The sequence below is a fragment of the Perca flavescens genome, chromosome 3, assembly GCF_004354835.1.
Source record: "Perca flavescens isolate YP-PL-M2 chromosome 3, PFLA_1.0, whole genome shotgun sequence".
NCBI classification, from domain to species: Eukaryota; Metazoa; Chordata; class Actinopteri; order Perciformes; family Percidae; genus Perca; species Perca flavescens.
The window spans coordinates 41,706,101-41,722,081 of NC_041333.1; the positions used below are offsets into that span (position 1 = coordinate 41,706,101).

At 39.5% G+C, this 15,981-nt stretch overlaps 1 protein-coding gene across 1 annotated transcript; it reads right to left on the reverse strand.

The window, feature by feature from the left end:
• Nucleotides 1-1,299: 1,299 nt before the first annotated feature.
• Nucleotides 1,300-15,981, reverse strand: LOC114553194 (NLR family CARD domain-containing protein 3-like). Its single transcript, XM_028574392.1, has 8 exons — nt 15,888-15,981; nt 7,042-7,327; nt 4,691-6,485; nt 4,411-4,590; nt 4,158-4,325; nt 3,591-3,764; nt 3,427-3,473; nt 1,300-2,141 (listed from the first exon to the last, which is right to left on the reverse strand). The coding sequence occupies exons 1-8, from the start codon at nt 15,900-15,902 to the stop codon at nt 1,603-1,605; spliced, it is 3,204 nt and encodes a 1,067-aa protein (XP_028430193.1). The 5' UTR covers nt 15,903-15,981; the 3' UTR covers nt 1,300-1,602.

A 15,981-nucleotide genomic window follows, 5' to 3' on the forward strand; every position in this document is an offset into this window, starting at 1 on the left:
AAAGACACACCTCTGATTTTAGGTTTACCCCAGGTCACAGACAAAGGTCGTTTCACATGGTAGTGCTGATTCTGTCTAATCACGTCTGGCACTGCAGGGAGTGGCTCCCCAAAACCAGAAACAATAGTTACCTTTCCTGTGGGGACAATGAGTCTTCTTCATATGCTAAATGTCAGACATGACCTGATTAATTCTTTAGAAGCTAGGTTTTAGGTGAGACACTCAAATGCTGTATTAGTGTACTTGATTAAATTTAGCTGCAGGCCCCATTAAACATTGTTTTCAAAACATAAGCCGGGTTTTAACTTTTTAACTTCAACAGTTTGTAGTACTTACTTATTAACCAGTAGAGTTCTGGTAAACGTGGGGGTTGTTCAGACGTGGTGCTGCTTGGTAGAATGCGACTCGCGTTGCGTCTCGGCCTGTCGAAGATTTTTGTTTTTTTTAAATCGTCTGCTGGCTCTACCAGTTTTTTTTTACTTCACGCACTGAGTGTCTGACACTTTCTTGCTGTATTTCATAAAAAACTAAAGGAAGTAGTGATATAAAACTATATTACAAATGAATTAGCTACACGCACACTTTCTCTCACTCTCTCTGCCGGTCATCGGAGTTTGTTTTTTTTAAACCGTCTGCTGGCTCTAACCAGTTTTTTTTACTTCACGCACTGAGTGTCTGACACTTTCTTGCTGTATATTATTAAAAAAATAAAGGAAGTAGTGGTATAAATAGTTTGTTATCGTGATCAAAACCATTGATCTGATAAAAACCATTCATCTGAAGCTCAATGCTGATGCTGTCATGTAAATAGTTTTCTAATCAGCAATAAATATGACAATTTCTGATCAACCCATATCAATTGCATGCTTAAAATAACATACCCCGCCCATTTCAAGACAACCCGACCCACTTCCGGATTAAATCCCGCCCACTTCCGGGTTAGGCCCCGCCCAGTCCGAGTACAGATACAGATACAGATAATTCATATGGTTAACAGATACAGATACAGATAATGCTGTACTCGCTCATCCCTAGTAACTACAGTAACAGAAAAGACTTCAGCCCTTCAGGACCAATCAAACGCATGGAGAGATTATTAACCAATCAACATCACAGCAGATATTTTCTAACACAGTTCCAACAGACCATCCAACCAGGAGAGTTTCATGTCCATCCAGCAAATGAAAACACAGACTGTAAGTCTGTTTAATTATTTATACACAGGAACACAGGAAATACACAACCAAATTATTTAACACCAAAATGAAGGAAAAACCCAACAAAAGTAAAAAAAAAAAAAAAAAAAAAAAAAAAACAAGTTAACAAAAACATTGGGAAAATGGCGAAAAAGTTTGAAAAATTGCATAGAAATCGTCAGAGAAATGAATGTTTTTGTGTCTGAGTCTGAGATCTGGTTCTCAGTGCAGAGTGTGTGTGATGGTGAACAGACTGAACTCTGATTTCAGCAGCTGATGTTCAGTCAGTGTTTCTGTCCACAGGAGAGACTCTCAGTCCTGCAGAGGACTCAGAGACACTGAGGAACCAGGTGAGACTCTCAGTCCTGCAGAGGACTCAGAGACACTGAGGAACCAGGAGAGACTCTCAGTCCTGCAGAGGACTCGGAGACATTGAGGAACCACGAGACCAGATCCTGAACCCAGGATAGAGAGGCTGAGTGAATGTGGTGTTGAAGGTGTGGAGGTGGATCAGTGAGTCAGAGGATACTTTGTAGAAGGACAGAGAGCCAGCAGGACAGTCCACATACACTGCTACTCTACCAGAGACAGAAGAGGAGGAGATGGGTGTTCCTCTGTTATTGTGCCAGACATAGTAACCATCATCAGAGCACTCCAGACTCCAGGACTGATCATTACGTCCAAACACACAGTCATCTCTGTATCCTCTCCTCCTGATTCCTCTGTAACTCACTGATATATCAACCCCTCCTCTCCTCTGGACCTCCCAGTAACAGCGACCAGTCAGACCATCTCTACACAGCAGCTGAGGATACCAGTACTCAAACCTCTCTGGATGATCAGGATATGGCTGATACTCCTCCACTAATGTCACCTTCCTGTTGTTGTCAGACAGTTTGAGTTTTCTGTTCACTGTGTTTGTGTCCAGTTCCAGCTGACAGACATCTGATGGAGAGAAACAGACACAACACAGCAGCATATTATCTTCTGTTGATTTATTAACTCTTGTGTTGTCTTCCATCAGACTGACCTGCGTTTGACGTGCGTATATATGTGTGTGTGTGTGTGTGTGTGTGTGTGTGTCTCTGTGTTTCTGTGTGTGTGTCTGTGTGTCTCTGTGTTTGTGTGTGTGTGTTTGTGTGTGTGTCAGTGTGTGTGTGTGTGTCTCTGTGTTTGTGTGCGTCTTTGTGTTTATCTGTGTGTGTGTGTGTGTCTCTCTGTGTGTGTTTGTGTGTGTGTGTCTCTGTGTGTGGGTTTGTGTGTGTCTCTCTCTTTGTGTGTGCGTTTGTGTGTGTGTGTGTGTCTGTGTGTGTCTCTGTTTGTGTGTGCGAATGTGTGTGTGTTTGTGTCTATTTTTCTGTGTGTGTGTCTCTCTGTGTGTCTCTTTCTGTGTGTGTGTGTGTGTGTGTTGTGTGTGTGTGTGTGTGTGTGTGTGTTCCCAATGTTGCATGTTTTGGTTATTTCTGATATTTGATCTAATGATGTGCTTGTTAAAGGTGGATATCAAACAGGTGCAGAGGAGGGAAAACTGGAAGGTAAATCCACCTCAACTCACTTTATTCATCTTTTCAACATCTTGACTCGTAGGTTATTCAAGGCTGATTTATTTAAAAACATCCAAAGAAAACTGAAGGCTACTTGAGCAGAACATCTTATATCTGTCAAACTGGTGAAGTACGAGTTTACCAGCAGCACCTGAAAGTAACACAGCTCTTCAATAATATCAGTGACTGTCAATAGTAACAAAGTTAGCTTTCTGTTGGCTCCACTGTTAATGAAATGTATTGATTAGTTCTGTTGGATCATTGTTTTTAGTTTGTTGTGTTTGTGGATTTTAAATTGATTGATTGAGTTCTAACATCTTTCCAGCCAATAAAACAGAAATTCATCAATGTACTTCAGTCACAAAAATGTAAAGAAATCTGGTCTTAAATTGACAGAGATAATGGACGTCATCACAACTTTGATAGCAGATTCTTGCATCTCTCAAACACGTAACTACACGTTACGGTGACGCAGACTGTGATTGGTCCGCTCGGTCGTGGCATCGTATTTCCCCTACTCTTAACAGAGGCTACGAATCAACGTCAATTTGATTGATCCTAATTATTATTTTTTTCATATTTACAGGTGAACATTAGCCTTTTGGCCAATTTACAGGGATGTTGATCAATGTGCATTTACCCTGACTATTAGTGAATGAAATAAATCTGACTTAAAACACACTCACACTTCCTCACACCAGGTTTCAACCTCTGTGGTCCACCATTGGCCATCCTGCAGGAAGAAATAGTCACAATCAACGTCATACACCTTTACTCAGAACCTCCATTAAACATAAACCAGAGTTCCTCGGTTAGTGGCAGAGGAACAGTTTTGTCCATCTCTCCATACCTGAGAGTTTCCAGTCTCCAGTTAGGATCCTTAAGTCCTGCTGACAGCAGCTTCACTCCTGAGTCTCCAGGATGATTATAGGTCAGGTCCAGCTCCTTCAGATGGGAGGGGTTGGAGCTCAGAGCTGAGGCCAGAGAAATACAGCCTTTCTCTGAGATCATACAGCCTGACAGACTGCACAGCCCCACACACACACACACACACACACACACACACACACACACATGAGCATGTTAGATGAATTAGATGCTCATAACAGCAACAAAAGTGGTCACTGATGGAGAATAGTGTGATATTTGTATATCCAAAATAAAATGCCTGTGTCATGAACAGAAAGAACTATCCTGGTGACAAGCTCCAGAGTCAGCGAACCCCTTCAGTATGATATTGCTGCCACATCTAATATCATAAAGAACCATTAAAAGGACTAAACTGAAAATGTAACCTCTTACTCAGGTCCAACTCTCTCAGACTAGAGGATTAGAAGCTGAGAAATGAGGCCAATGTGTTCATTCAATAATTATTCTATAAAGAAAATAAGACCTCATGAAACAGCTGAAAACCAACCTGAGATTTTCCAGTCTGCAGTTTGGACTCTTCAGTCCAACAGAGATCAGCTCCACTCCTGAATCCTTCAGGTCGTTTTTACTCAGGTCCAGCTCTCTCAGACTAGAGGACTGGGAGCTGAGAACTGAGGACAGATCTTCACAGCTTCTCTCTGACAGGTTACAGCCACTCAGACTAAAAATTAAAGTCAATCTAATAATTAATATATGAAGAAAATAAGAGCTGAGAGCCATCATTTTCCAAACAGCTGAACACCAACCTGAGAGTTTCCAGTCTGCAGTGTGGACTCTTCAGTCCATCATACACCAGCTTCCCTCCTGAATCCTGCAGGTTGTTGTTACCCAGGTCCAGCTCTCTCAGACTAGAGGACTGGGAGCTGAGATCTGATAACAGAGCTTCACAGCTTCTCACTGACAGGTTACAGCCACTTAACCTGAAGTGGAATAAGCAAGACATGAGAAAATAATAACTGGAAAACATTGTTAGGAAGAAGAAAAACTAGATTTAATCTGAATAGTTCTTTGTGCACGTACAGAGCTTTGTTGGAGGCTTTGACCACTGGCAGCAGTCTCAGAAGAGCCTTCTCTGAAGCATTGTATTTCTTCAGGTCAAACACTTCCAGATCTTTCTCTGATGACAGTAAGATGAAGACCAGAGCTGACCACTGAGCAGGAGACAGTTTATCTGTGGAGAGACTTCCTGATCTCAGGGACTGTTGGATCTCCTCCACTAGAGAACCATCACTCAGTTCATTCAGACAGTGAAACAGATTGATGCTTCCCTCTGGAGACAGATTCTCTCTGATCTTCTTCTTGATGTACTTGACTGTTTTCTTGTTTGTCTCTGACATACTTCCTGTCTGTGTCAGCAGACCTCGTAGGAGATTCTGATTGGTCTCCAGTAAAAGACCCAGGAAGAAGCGGAGGAACAAGTCCAGGTGTCCATTTGGACTCTGTAAGGCCTTGGCAACAGCTCTCTGGTAGAACTGTGCTGATTTTTCTCTGAAAACATTAGACCACCAGGTGGTTTTCCGTTTCTCCAATAGCAGGTTGACTCCAGAGTTGTTGAATGTCAGATGGACATGGAGAGCAGCCAGAAACTCCTGAACACTCAGATGGACGAAGCAGAACACATTGTCCTGGTACAGTCCTCTCTCCTCTTTAAAGATCTGTGTGAACACTCCTGAGTACATCGAGGCTGCTCTGATATTGATGCCACACTCAATCAGGTCTGATTCATAGAAGATCAAGTGGCCTTTCTGCAGCTGCTCAAAAGCCAGTTTTCCCAGAGACTCGATCATCTTGCTAGTGTCTGGACTCCAGTGTGGATCCTTCTCGGTTCCTCCATCATACTTGACGTTCTTCCGTTTGGACTGAACCACCAGGAAGTGGATGTACATCTCAGTCAGGGTCTTGGGCAGCTCTCCTCCCTCTCTGGTCTTTGACACATCCTCCATAACTGTAGAAGTGATCCAGCAGAAGATTGGGATGTGGCACATGATGTGGAGGCTTCGTGAAGTCTTGATGTGGGAGATGATTCTGTCGGCCTTCTCCTCATCTGTAAATCTCTTCCTGAAGTACTCCTCTTTCTGTGGGTCAGTGAACCCTCTGACCTCTGTCACCATGTCAACACACTCAGGAGGGATCTGATTGGCTGCTGCAGGTCGTGTGGTTATCCAGAGGCGAGCAGAGGGAAGCAGTTTCCCCCTGATGAGGTTTGTCAGCAGCACATCCACTGAGGTGGACTCAGTAACATCAGTCAGGATTTTAGTGTTGAGGAAGTCCAGAGGAAGTCGACACTCATCCAGACCGTCAAAGATGAACACAACCGGAAACTCTTCAAACCTGTAGATTCCTGCATCTTTGGTTTCACTGAAGAACAAATGAACAAGTTCCACTAAGCTGTACTTTTCCTTTTTCAGCACATTCAGCTCTCTGAAGGTGAATGTAAATGTGAACTGGATGTCCTGGTTGGCTTTGTCTTCAGCCCAGTCCAGAGTGAACTTCTGTGTTAAGACTGTTTTCCCGATGCCAGCCACTCCCGTAGTCATCACTGTTCTGATTGGTTCATCTCTTCCAGGTGGGGTTTTAAAGATGTCTTCACATATGATTGTTGTTTCTGGTCTGTCTGGTTTCCTGGATGCTGTTTCAATCTGTCTGATCTCATGTTCAACATTGACCTCTTCCATCTCTCCCTTTGTGATGTAGATCTCTGTGAACATCATATTCAGAAAGGTTTTGTTTCCAGCTTTAGCAATCCCCTCAAACACACACTGGAACTTCTTTTGTGAGTTGGTTTTGACTTTTCGATGGCACACAGCAAGAATATCTGAATAAATAAAACAATGAAATCAATAAGGGTTTGTTCCAGTTAATGTCTGTGCACGTTTCTGTTTTCCTGAAATCTATTTAAGAGATTAAGTTATTCAAAATGACTTATTATTCCTCAACAATAACTGATATGTTGTGTGTCCAAGTCATGCATCCATGAACTGTGTTGTCTGTGGTATATGACTTAATTGCAGAGGGATGGGAATTAACATTGTCCAAGCTGTTTCTCACAGTGGCATCAATGTGTGCAATTGTTAACCAGAAGAGGCAACAAAAACTGGATTGTCTGATTTAGTTTCATCAACTTTTGTTCTTGGAGACACTTTATGTTTTGTGTCTGTGGTAGATGTGTGTTTGGTAGCTTGTTCTGTTGTTGTAAGCATATATATATATATATATATATATATATATATATATATATATATATATATATATATATATCTTTGTAAATAAGAGGGAGACATTGGTTACAAACCTAACGTTTGTTGAAGACATTGTGATATGTTTGACTTTTTTGTTAAATCCATTTTGTATATCATAATATTATGACTTACCTGCAGGTTCTGAGATGGTGATTGATAAATTCTTCACTAGCTCATTCTGATTCATCTTCACTAAAACTATTTTGGTCACTTTAATAGTGTTCATGCTGTAAGTCGAGAACATCTGGTCCACTGTCTTCACCCTGTTTACATTCTCCATTTTGCTTTTTCGGATTGCTGGGAAGTCTCCAAGGGCTCCTTTCTGCTGCAGGTGCCACTTAAATTTTTCAAAGTCCTCAGTTCCCAAATCTTCTAAAGTTCCCAAGATTACCTCTTGAGGTGTCTCCATCTTTGTTCCCTGCAAAGATCCAAAAGATATTAAAAGAACATTGTCAATGTATAAAAAGTTTTTGGGGTTAAAAATAATCAGATTATCAAAACAGACCAGTTTTGTAAATTCAGATGTGATGATAATTTTTTATTAGTTTTAAGTAGAATCAGAAAAATATGAATTTACAAATCCGTGCAAATACAACTGTTGGGATCACCAGTGGTGTTAAATCTGATTTTAACCAAAAGGCCTCCAGATTAAACTGACCTCTGGATACAAGACACATGTGGCACATGTGTTCAGAGACAAAGAGCTCAGAGACAAGAGACAGGCCTACTTGAAAGCGCCTCAGCCTGGTGAGACCTCTATGCGAAAGTCCCAGCCAGAGGGGACAATTGGCAGGAAGTCAAAGAACTACAAGATTGTAGTCTTTCAAGAGTTTTGAGTCTTCCTATTTGGTCAGCGGGACCATAAACATAGCATGAAGTCTTAACCTATAAATAAGCCAAAAATCCTTTGTCTTTGCTTGCAACTCACGTTGCTGACAGGAAGCACGCAAGCGCTTGTGCTAAACTTCCATTTTCTGGAAGAAGTGGATTTAATTTTGGTGGATCCTTGAAAATGCACCAGTGTTTTCATATCTGCAGTGAGAAGAAAACAACGTTTTTCTTCTCAAAGTCGACTAAACTTGCCCCCTTGCTGCCTTTTTGGAGGGAAGTTTCTCCGTGGCTGCTGACGAGCGCCAGGGACCAGCTCTGTTTCATTTCTGTGGAAATATATGGACAGAAACAAATGGACTGAACGCACAGTAAGAAGGCTTACGTCTGGGCAGAGATAAATAGTGTTTTATTAATGAGCAAAGGGTTCGCTACCACTTGTTGCCATTAATGTGATCTGTGATTTTAATTATGTACTGGTCTATACGTGATTATTAATCTGTTTCTGTGAATGTATCATTGATCACGATACAGTTGATTAGGTTGTGTTAAGTAGCTTGGTAAAACTGTAATCGCTTCCTGCTTAATCACTCCTTTCACGGAGTTTAGTCATTGTCTGCGAGATAATCACGGAAATCAGCTGTTAGCCACTGGAGTGGTTATAGTGGCCATTTTCCCTCAGCGAAACAAAAGCCTCAGAGTCTGTCCCAACTACACGTGTGTTCCAGACCTGAGGGGCTGAGGGGGGCTGGTCATTATTGATAACTAAGATCAGAGTGCCTCTTTTCTTTACAATTCTTCTCTACTTTACTTTTACTAATTATATACACACACACACACACACACACACACACATGGACACAAGCTAGCCCAGCAACTTATTGCAATAATTGCTGGCTGAACAGGTCCGTGCTCGAAATCACCCCTTCCTTTGTTTCCTTTTAAAGGACTTTTCACAGAAATGAAACTGTTCCACAGTTTGATTTATTGGTCCCTGACTTGCAGGGTGGTGCCCCGTTTTGATTGTTTGTCGATTTGATAAAGTTATTAATAACCATATTCATAACTTTATTAATATTGATAAAACGTCCTTGATAATTTGCCAATTATCAAATCTGTACCCTACGAGTATCCAACACAACTTAGTAACTCAAGAACATTGATTCATGAACCAAGAATATGGATCAATAAACTTTGCATTCCTCTGACCTTAAAGGAAAGCAGTCGTCAAAAGTACAATCGCCAACATGCTGTAAACCAATTATTTTTTTGATCGCTACATAGTAGATAAAAATATATAATGTAATTCCTCAATCACCTCATCCTGGGCGGTCTTAGCTATTCCTAGGACTGTGCTCTTCTGGACCTAGATCTCAGATATTGTTCCTGGAATTTGATGGAGCCACAATTGTAATTGGTTTAAAGAAATGCAACCATCCCTTGACCGTTTTTTCTCCTATCCAGGAGTGTATGCTCCTATTGCCAGAACTTCCCCTGCAGCGATGTGGAGATAGGTCTGGCAATATGAGACTACGTTTTCCTGTGTGGCGTGTCAGAGTTAGCAAGCTAACCTTAGCCCACTAACAAGTCATCTACTAGCTGGCTGGTTCTGCCGTGTTTTCATGATTTCTATTGTCTTGACCCTCACTGGATCAGCCCTGACCGGGATTCGAACCCCAGTCTCCAGTCATGGATGTTTTTACCACACACTTTGTGTTTAAAACACTGCACTCTGCACACATGATGTGATTGGTCGCACTGATGGAACATTATTCCTATGAAATAGACTGCACATAGTCTACATAGTGCTGTGTTTTAACAGCATTTCCATTACATTCCATTAAATTGACTACTCAGTTTGTTAAACCTGCTTTCTGAAACAGGGCCCTGGAAACAAACTGGAACACATTTAGAATATTAAGGTATAAAACTGAAATTACAGATTATCTCGTAATTAATACTTTTGAATAATGTATAAATAATAAACTTTAATGGGCCTCCTACCAACCCTAACAAGGTCAAAAGCTGTTGGATGTATTTCACTGTTGAGTTCTGGTACTTTCTAACCTGACTCCGCCAGATGGATTGCTTCGCATTTGCTTGGCATATCCATCTGGGAACTTTCTGTTGGAGAACGTTTGGGAAGGGGCGGAAATACTGGTTAGCTGATTTGATGAACCATCTGTCTATCACCTATGTTGGTGATAGACAGGCCAAATCAACCAGTCAGATCCACGAAGCGTATGAAAATACAACCACAAGCCCGCCCCTGCTGCTGCCAACACAGTCTCACTCCCTACTCGTCAAATGTCAAATGTATGACGCATGGTCAAGGACCCTGGCGTCAAGTTTCAACGAAATAGGGGTACCCTTGACGTTATTTTTCGACAAGGGGGTCCGTCAGATAGACATTCATGTTATTCCCTCACTGTCGGATATCGACGAAAGAAAAAAACACGCCCCCCCGCCCCTTAACTCGAAATCTGTGACAGTTATTATTGGTATTTTTAGCCCAATAACCGCTGTTTTAATCAACATTATTCACGAGATATTATCATGGTTTATATGTATTTCTTTTTATGTTATTATTTCGGTATATTTCGCCAGGAAGCTGGATTGCTTTTTGTTGATTTATATTTTTAAACTATAATGCTACATCTATCAACATTTATTTAGATGTTATCATGGTATTAATTTCTTTACTTTAATAATATTATTTCAGTCTTATTACCGGTGAAATATTACAGTATATATGCTGTAATACAGAACATTACGATATGATCCGAGCAGGAAGCATTCAAAGCCGATAGGCCTATCCCACAATGCAATGCGGCCATTCATTTCAAAGAATTTAAAAATCAGCTGGTCTTTAAATAGCCAATTGCTTCAATATACATATACACAGTCAGTGGTCAGTATCACTTCAATATACATATATACAGTCAGTGGTCAGTATTACTACAATATACATATATACAGTCAGTGATTGTGTCACCAGCAACAACATGTTGCTCAGTTTTGTTCCAGTAAGTTATGAACCATAATAACGTTTAAACAAATCCGCGGAAAACTCCGGAAGTGACGTAGTACGTCCCGCTCTCCAGGTTGAGACCTTTCCAACGATGTGTTTGCTATAGTCCTACAACAACGTTTTCATTTTTACACATCATGGAGACCACTTCTTAGCAGGAGATACTTTATTGTTCCCAGAGGGATATTTGCCTTGAGTTCAAATGCTTCACAAATAACACTTGACATATTGTTTTATCATACAGCTGACAAAATTACAATAAAAAACAACATGAACAAAGTGATATAGGCTAGACTGAAGCACATCACACAGCAACAATCTATTGCTCATCTTTCACAAACAGTGACAAGAGCAACACAACCATGCTTCATATCATGAAGCTATTGCACACCCTCAATCTCAAGCAACATCATTTAAAGTTTTAATTGAGGTAGGTCCAAATTAAGCCTATATCATCATCAACGTTTTTATAGTTTAGAAATGTTAAGTTTACCCATATCTTCTGCCAGAGGATAAGAGCTCATACTTGGCATGGAGAATAAAGATAGAGCAGACCATATTCTGTGTGCTTGCCTGGAGAGACTGGTTTCTATTCCTTACACAACCTTCATGAGAGTCATAAAAATATTCTCTGTAATGCAGCCTTGTATAACATAAACCATCTGATTCACCGTGGGTGTCTGCTCTAAATGATAACACACACTTTCAACACGGGCCTTCCAGCCAAAGGTGCATGTTGTCCATATGAACACCATTGGGCCTATAGGAGCAGAGCCGATGGATTGGTTCATCATTTATGACCTCTGATATCCTCTGACCCAGCTCTATCTCGAGAGTTCAGTTTCAAAGGGAGGGGGGGGGGGTCAGCTTTTCTTAGACATGAGTAGGGGGGGGGGGGGGGCACCAAGGAAAAAGGTTGGGAACCACTGCTCTGACCCATGTCATGACCCTTTTCTCAGCTTGTGAAATGGTTGAATGAGATGTGTGAGTTTTGTCTTTGTGCAGTAGTGCTGAGGTAGAAGTGTGCCAAAAATGCCATATATATATACAAATGTTGTATATGTATACATACCCAAACAAAGCTATATACATCTTACTCAGTGAACAAAAACCTCGGTAACAATCTGCTTATCCTTTTAATTTCCTGAAAATGCTTCTTAAAACTAGTCCCTTCTTAATTTTGAAAAGCTAGTCTCAGTAAAGGCTACAAAGGTTAGGATGGCTACAAGCTGTAACCACGGTGATTGATATGAGGATCATCTTCTGAATATAATAATTAATATGTTAGGCCTTACCATAAATTGATATTTCAAAAAAGTAATTTATTTAAAACAACTAATAATGCAGTGTGATTTTAAATCAAATTAAGTCCCACACATAAATATACTCATGTTTTTCCCCTTTAGTCTTTGCTATTAATATTCATCAACTGCAAAATTAGAAAATTGTGTTTTTAAATAACTATGTATGGAAAATAAAATAAAAAATGCTTCTCTTTGTATATAGTTTATTGTTTTTCACAACAGTACAATTCAAAACAAATGCAAATTAGTCAAACAAGCCATTAGGCTGTATTTCTAAACACTCAACTGTAGGTTTTTTATATAGTATATATAAGGCAAATAAAAGTGCTAAATATAAAACACAATTTTTTCATTATTTTTTATTGTGTAAATTCTCACGTACAACGTGGAACATTCTTTCACAGACGAGATGTGGAATTTGTATTTTAATATTATAACTATATTTATTGTATAACTCCTCAAATCCAACATTAGAAAAAAACATTAATATTACGAATGTTAGGCCTATATATTTTTATCTTCGTATCCGCCGAGCGGGACGTACTACGTCACTTCCGGAGTTTCCCGCGGATTTGTTTAAATGTTATTATGGTTCATAACTTACTGGAACAAAACTGAGCAACGTGTTGTTGCTGGTGACACAATCACTGACTGTATATATGTATATTGAAGTGATACTGACCACTGACTGTATATATGTATATTGAAGTGATACTGACCACTGACTGTATATATGTATATTGTAGTGATACTGACCACTGACTGTATATATGTATATTGAAGTGATACTGACCACTGACTGTATATATGTATATTGAAGTGATACTGACCACTGACTGTATATACTGTATGTATATTGAAGTGATACTGACCACTGACTGTATATACTGTATGTATATTGAAGTGATACTGACCACTGACTGTATATATGTATATTGAAGTGATACTGACCACTGACTGTATATATGTATATTGAAGTGATACTGACCACTGACTGTATATATGTATATTGTAGTGATACTGACCACTGACTGTGACCACTGACTGTATATATGTATATTGAAGTAATACTGACCACTGACTGTATATATGTATATTGTAGTGATACTGACCACTGACTGTATATATGTATATTGAAGTGATACTGACCACTGACTGTATATATGTATATTGAAGTGATACTGACCACTGACTGTATATATGTATATGACCACTGACTGTATATATGATAGTGATACTGACCACTGACTGTATATATGTATATTGAAGTGATACTGACCACTGACTGTATATATGTATATTGAAGTGATACTGACCACTGACTGTATATATGTATATTGTAGTGATACTGACCACTGACTGTATATATGTATATTGAAGTGATACTGACCACTGACTGTATATATGTATATTGAAGTGATACTGACCACTGACTGTATATATGTATATTGTAAGTGATACTGACCACTGACTGTATATATGTATATTGTAGTGATACTGACCACTGACTGTATATATGTATATTGTAGTGATACTGACCACTGACTGTATATATGTATATTGTAGTGATACTGACCACTGACTGTATATATGTATATTGAAGTGATACTGACCACTGACTGTATATATGTATATTGAAGTGATACTGACCAGACTGTATATATGTATATTGAAGCGATCCTGGCGTTAAAGACCAGCTGATCGCTGCCCGATTCTTTGAAATGAATGGCCGCATTGCATTGTGGGATAGGCCTATCGGCTTTGAATGCTTCCTGCTCGGATCATATCGTAATGTTCTGTATTACAGCATATATACTGTAATATTTCACCGGTAATAAGACCGAAATAATATTATTAAAGTAAAGAAATTAATACCATGATAACATCTAAATAAATGTTGATAGATGTAGCATTATAGTTTAAAAAATATAAATCAACAAAAAAGCAATCCAGCTTCCCTGGCCAAAATATACCGAAATAATAACATAAAAAGAAATACATATAAACCATGATAATATCTAGTGAATAATGTTGATTAAAACAGCGGTTATTGGGCTAAAAATACCAATAACTGTCACAGATTTCGAGTTAAGGGGTGGGGGGCGTGTTTTTTTCTTTCGTCGATATCCGACGGTGAGGGAATAACATGAATGTCTATCTGACGGACCCCCTCGTCGAAAAATAACGTCAAGGGTACCCCTATTTGGTTGAAACTTGACGCCAGGGTCCTTGACCATGCGTCATACATTTGACGAGTAGGGAGTGAGACTGTGTTGCTGCTGCAGGCAAAGCATAGCTCAGCTTGCAAGCAACATGTCGGTAAAGGATATTTGCCGTTTGTGTAACGAGAATTTAGGAATAAAACGCCCCATTTCAGGTTCCCGGACCATATTCCAAAAGAAGGATCCAAGAGAAAAAATGCATTAGCGAGCGGCTACCGCTGTCTGAAAATACTGGTTAGCTGATTGGATAAACCATCTGTCTATCACCACCTAACCCACCTCAAAACCAACGCTGATTGGTCGGTCGTTTGGCGAACGGCTCCAAATTTTCTCTATCTCAAGATGCCAGACTGATCTGCGAGTGGAAAACTGGAGCTCGCCAGATCAGGACGGTCTCACGAGGCTAGGTACTTTCCCCAGTAACGAGTAGTGAAAGGGATTACATTTTCCAAAGCAGTAATTATATTACAGCTTTTAATCCAAAGAGCAGCTAAACAAGCAAAAATACAATATTATAATAAATAACCTAACTAATTACTTTGTTTAAGGAGTAATAACTCACCCACTTCTTCTACACATTACATACTGCACTATTACTTTTAGCATCCCACTCCATGTGAACTTGTCTTGATATTATGTCTTTTTTGTATATTTGTATTTTTGTAGATTATGTTGATATGTGCCTATATGTATATTGTTGTTTCTATATTACAGTATGTGTCTATATTACTATTTGTATGCTGAATGTTTACTACTAAATGTCTATTTGTTGAATATATAGCGAGTTAACACCTACCAAAGTCAAATTCCTTGTGTATTTAAATATACTTGGCCAATAAAACGGATTCTGATTCTGATAAGTATAAAATAACATTTTCCACTTCCTGAGTAAATTGCCCAACACTGTTGATGACACACTTATTTCCTGAAGTTGATTACCACAGAGGATGGTGACATAAAATTGGTTGAAACTGGCTTTAGTTTGCTGCCATGTCGAAGAATGTTTACTATTTTCCATCGACCGTTAATGTACACTTTAAATATGAGGAATATACTTTAGGCATGCAGTACATATCTTATATCTAATTTGTGCAAAAACTGCACTAAAGGAAGCAGCATACTCAAACAAAGACACAGAGTATAACAATGTTCTAAAGATTTTTACATCATCAGTACACCTATTTTAACACACACAAGTTAAAGTGATGGTTACACTGAATATTTTTGTGTATTTATCAACATGTGCATAAGAAATCTTAGCTAGTTGTTTTGGCTTAACTGTGGTTGGAGAGGTTGATCAGTTGCCCAATAATGTTACATCACGGCTTGTTTTTACCGCAGCAGTTTCCTAGTCCTAATCGTCGCCCGTCTGTGACCTTCCCCTACACATCTCTGAGAGTCCTGACAGACCCTAAATCACACTGAACTCATCTTTCTCATTCAAAACAATACTTTATCTGGACTTCTCTCTGCTTGCTGCTCACACAGGCGTTAATCTCGATTCACACCTTTAAACAGTCACACTATCACCGTCAATTCAACCGTTTCTCAAAAATCAATGACATCATCTCAACCAATCATAGCTCCACTTACTGAACTTTCAGCCATCAGAGTGGGTCTCTTCTGTCCTCAGCACGTCTGCGTAGAAAAGGAGCTTCAACTTCATCAGACGAAGTGAAGCGGCGCT

Excerpts from the sequence above, each read along its gene's own strand:
- LOC114553194 (XM_028574392.1), bottom strand. Across the intron at positions 4,326-4,410 it reads CTGGAAACTCTCAGGTTGGT|TGGCTGTAACCTGTCAGAGA; the intron begins GTTCAGCTGTTT and ends TTTTAGTCTGAG. Across the intron at positions 3,765-4,157 it reads TGCAGACTGGAAAATCTCAG|TCTGTCAGGCTGTATGATCT; the intron begins GTTGGTTTTCAG and ends GGGGCTGTGCAG.